This window comes from Glycine soja, chromosome 3 (genome assembly GCF_004193775.1).
Source record: "Glycine soja cultivar W05 chromosome 3, ASM419377v2, whole genome shotgun sequence".
Classification (NCBI taxonomy): domain Eukaryota; kingdom Viridiplantae; phylum Streptophyta; class Magnoliopsida; order Fabales; family Fabaceae; genus Glycine; species Glycine soja.
Window position 1 is genome coordinate 27,235,024 of NC_041004.1, and position 4,897 is coordinate 27,239,920.

Genomic DNA, 4,897 nt, shown 5'->3' on the forward strand with positions numbered 1-4,897 from the left:
TTTATTCTAATAAATAATAATAAGTATTAAATAATTTATTATGTTTAAAATAATAAATTTATTACTTTTCTTTTCTTTATAATTAAGGTGCATATTTTACTTTCATATATTAAAAAATAATGTACTAATATTATTAAAAAATAATAATTATCAAATTATGCACAAATCACTATTGTGCTAAAAAAAGAATTAGTAATATTATTTTATTTTAATGCTAAATAAAAGTAAAGATAATAATAATTTTTAACTAAAATATGTTAAACAAAATATAATAAAAATAATAAATTTATTTTTAAAATAATATAGCATCTATACTTCCTAATAATTAAAAAAAATACTCTCATTTAGTGTACACGTCTCACTAGATCATTTTACCCGTAGGTAATTTTTAACTTTTTGTTACTTCTCCTAATAATTACCCACTATTCTCATGTTCCTTAGTTTTTTTTTTTTTAACTTTTTTTTATAGTTAAAATAGATAGAGGCTCCGAACGCATGAGTGCATGTGGTTAATTTCAGTTCACACTCTCATCAGGGTCAGGAATTGAACCGGTTCTTGTCCTATTAAATAACACTACCCACGCACTGAGTTAGAGTGAGAGAAACTAGTGACTGACTTTTCGAGAAAGGAAAAAAAAAGAGTTTCCGGCATTATTCCATCATGAACGCTCTTCCCATTCTTCTCTTCTTCCTCTTCGTTTCGGCATTAGGTATTGTTGTTCCCTTCCTCTTCTTCCCAATCTGCAAAAATTTCCAACACCTCTTTCTTTTTATTGCTCTTCATTCTTCGCCGCATTTTCAATCCGCAGTTACTTCAGATCTCGTTAATTTTCCGTTTCAATTCATCATTTTTTTTCTATGGTTTCTCTTTGCCGTTTATGTTTTTCTTTTTTGCTTTGGCGTTCTGACTTTTTTTTTCTGTTCTGTGTTTCAGTTTATGCGAAGAAAACTGGCGATGTGACGGAGTTGCAAATTGGCGTGAAGGTGTAGCCTTTAACCTATTACTTTGATTAAGATCCATTGCATCTTTTATAGTTTAGGTTAAAGGTTTCGATTAATTAACATTTGCCGATCTAAAAAAAAAGGTTTCGAATAATTTGTACGGAAAGAGGAGTTTGCATAAAGTGTTTTTAATTAAAAATTAAAATTAAAATTCGTTGTCTTGGTATATTTTTTAAGTTGATGCTGGATCCCGATAGAATGTAATGGGTATATTGCTTGATGAATGCAACCACATTGAGCAGTCTGGAAATTTGTTTTGAAATGTAACTGTATAAGTGTGGTTTTCTTCTCTTGGTTCAGCTGCAAAGTCAATGGGTATTTTAAAAAAAAATATGTAAAATAATTGCATGGAAATCTTATGGCATCACAGGTGCTTGGATATTTATGTATTGTTTCATGTAAGTTGAATTGTGTAAAAGTGCAGTGAAAAGCCTTGCACTGGGGAGGAAGATTATGTTACTGTGTTATGCATTTGAAACAGCTAAAATAATTGTTGATCTTTTAGGCTATATTACTATATTAGGTACTATTTTCATTCTCAAGAAAAAAAAAATTGTGGTAGTAGTATGCTACTATGCTTGGCATTTTGTGTTTCAACTTTCAAAATAAAGTGTAAATTCATGATTGGAGTCTGAATATAAACAGTGTCCTTTCAGTGAAGGAAAGCAAGGTATGTTTATGGGCTTTACACATATATGTGGTAATTTGTTGTGGAGATTGAAAACAGGGAAAATGTTGTTTTCCACGGGGAACAGTGCAACATTGTTTGTTTCCAGCGATACTGAAGTTTTGACTTGTCAATATGCATTAGCAATACTATGGTGAAACTGAGTTTTATGCCCTAGTTTTTGCTTACTATTGATGATCTCTGTCTCTTTCCAGCATAAACCAGCATTATGTGAAGTTCTGGCACACAAAGGTGACAGAGTCAAAGTACACTATCGGGTGAGTAATTTCTCAAGTTTGTCTTGTGGCCCAAGGACCATACAGTTTAGCAGAACCTTTTTTGAAGTAAAAAGCTTTTGAAAGGGACAATGCTTAAAATCTTTGCTGAAGTCGCATGTAAATCTGAAGTGCAACAATCCTTTTGAAAACCTAGTGTTTCATGAGATAGAGAAAACAAAAGTAATTGTTGGTATTTGATGCATAATATTCACTCACCTCAATAAAATTAACCCTATTTGAATTAACTATTGAACAATGCAAAGTACTAATTATAACTGTTACACAATTGTAATTTCCCTCTGCTGTGGATATATGTTAAACATGCCAGTCATACCCTATTCTGGTTTTAATGAGATGGATAGTTTTACCTTATGGTTAATTTCCTATCCTGTTTTGAGAAATTTCCGCATCACTTTCTAGAAATAACATTACTAAGCTATGTATTTTCTTCTAAGTCTATCATGGTTGTTTATTTTGATATTTCATAATCTGACCTGCATGCTAATCTGGGAATAATCTACAAAGGTTGTGTTTGGGGCAGCTGTGAAAATTAGATTATTTCAATAATCGATTATATGTATAACTGATTATTCTTATAATCATTTATAATCATAGTCAATTTTTGTTTGGGTAAGTTTGCTGAAAAGTGGTTCGAAAATAATTAATTTCATTTGGATGCAACAAAAAATCAGCTTTTACATAGTAAAGTATAAAAACAGCTGAAAGGAAAAATAAGCTGTTGAAAAATAATCATAGGCTACAAATTTTCAGCTTCATAAAAACAGCTTATTTTTTCAAAGAAAAGTTTTTTCTAAATTTAAGCTAGGATCCCAATCACCCAGCTTATATTTGAAACAACTTATTTTCAACAAAAAAACAGCTGAAATTTTAGATTATAAGTTGTCCAAAACATGCTCTAAAAGAACGAGACTGGGAAGGTATCAGTAGCATAGTCTCAACTGGAAATTACTTAGAGTCATTTCAATGCTGTGCTATTTGGGTATCCTTGCTTCTGTTTAAATTGAGTTTTTATTTTAGGATTTCAGAAGGCAACACCACATCAAAGCATTTTAAGCTGCATGCTCTAAGGAATTATTATTATTTTCAAAACTCATCATTTTGTTCATATGATGAGGGGTCATGTATTCACTTAGTTTTGTTGATCATGTTCTAGCATATTATATATTCACTCATGTTTGCAGGGAAAACTCACTGATGGAACTGTTTTCGATTCTAGCTTTGAAAGAAATAATCCAATTGAATTTGAGCTTGGTACTGGTCAAGTGATCAAAGGTATGTTGTGCATAAACAACTTCAGTCTGTTAATTTTCTGGTTTCATTACCTATAAAAGTGACTAGCTGCTGTGCTTGTTTGCTTATTTAATGAAAATGAAAGTAAGTAGATCAAATTAAAGAGATAAAATATGCTGCAAACTGTAAATAAATTGTATGCCAGATCTCAGTAGCACAATGGAAAGAGTTGTGGAAGTGGAAACAGAGGAGAATCACAGTACATGCAATCGTGGATGATTGATTGTATAGTTCTACTGGAGTGTGACGTTTACATAGCTTGTAATTTATAAATGTCTCCTTTTAGTTTACATTTGTTCTCTTCATGTCCTCTCCCATGCTCTTTCTAGTATCTTATCCTCTGTTAGCATTACAATAATAAATAAAAAAATGAAACTGATGAGCTATAATTTATATTGACACACTTTAGAATTAATGTGCTTCATATTATTTAATTTACATACCCACCAAAACATATGAGCTATAATTTATGCTCACATACATGCATGCGTGTATTTACATAATCATACTAGTATGTATGATGTAATTTTGTTACAAATTACTGGTTTATGATTGATGGGAAATCTTTCAAGATAGAGTATTCCATGATCACTACCTCTCTTTGCAGGTTGGGACCAGGGATTATTGGGAATGTGTCTTGGTGAGAAGCGGAAGCTGAAAATACCAGCGAAACTTGGCTATGGAGATCAGGGTTCCCCACCCACTATTCCAGGTAATTTATCATGTTGATATCATATTGATAGTAATGCTCTACCCAGCATTCATTTCTAGTTAGTAAAACTTATGTTTGACAGCTAGATATTTTATGAACCACCAAATTAGTCTCCTATGTACATCATCAATTTTGATTCGTTTCCTTTAAGATATGCGACTTTAAAGCTTTGATATGAAGAGTGCAATGTGTTTTAGTGTTTTAGATCACATCAAATACATAAATTTTAAATGCTCATATATGACTTGAGTTTCTATGGAAAAGAACTTGCTAAATAATGGTGATTAAACGATCTTAAACTAATGGCGTTTCCATTAATTTTTAGTCTGTATTACTTTTTTATACTATATATTAGCCAACTAACTATATTATATTAATATATGCTCATATATGACTTTTAACTTACAGGTGGTGCAACACTCATATTTGACACTGAGCTTGTGGGAGTGAACGACAAAAGTTTAGGCGAAGAAAAAGAAAACTCCGAACTGTAGACAAATCAAAAGAAATGGATAGTTTGAGTTTTTGCTGTCTTAGCTTATTTTTGTTCCTCAATAATATGTTTTTATGACCCAAGGTTTCACTGTTTAAAGATGAGGCTAATTTAGAAAGATTTATCCTGGTGTACCCTATCATTTGAATTCATCTCTACCTAGTATTTATTAGCGATTGACCTGTTTGAATACTCTCAGAAAATAGTTTTGGTTTTCAAACATTAAAAATAACTTTTTTTAGAACACTTGTTTATAAAAATTAAGACCTTTACTTGTTTATAAATTAAGACTTTTAAAACTAGTTCTGAAAACGTGTTTCAAGAAACAAGATAACTAAAAATGGAAAAACTAACTGGCAATCTTGGACAAAATAACATATTCATTGTCACCACTATTCTCATTGACACTAATATCATTAGTACTCATACTATTA

The 4,897-nt window shown here is 30.9% G+C and overlaps 1 protein-coding gene across 1 annotated transcript; it reads left to right on the plus strand.

Annotated features, from left to right (window-relative positions):
- The first annotated feature begins 549 nt into the window (after positions 1-549).
- Positions 550-4,643, plus strand: LOC114406345 (FK506-binding protein 2-like). Its single transcript, XM_028369033.1, has 6 exons — positions 550-710; positions 935-984; positions 1,885-1,947; positions 3,150-3,240; positions 3,866-3,970; positions 4,379-4,643. Exons 1-6 carry the CDS (start codon positions 662-664, stop codon positions 4,462-4,464), a joined length of 444 nt encoding a protein of 147 aa, XP_028224834.1. The 5' UTR covers positions 550-661; the 3' UTR covers positions 4,465-4,643.
- The last annotated feature ends 254 nt before the right edge of the window (positions 4,644-4,897 follow it).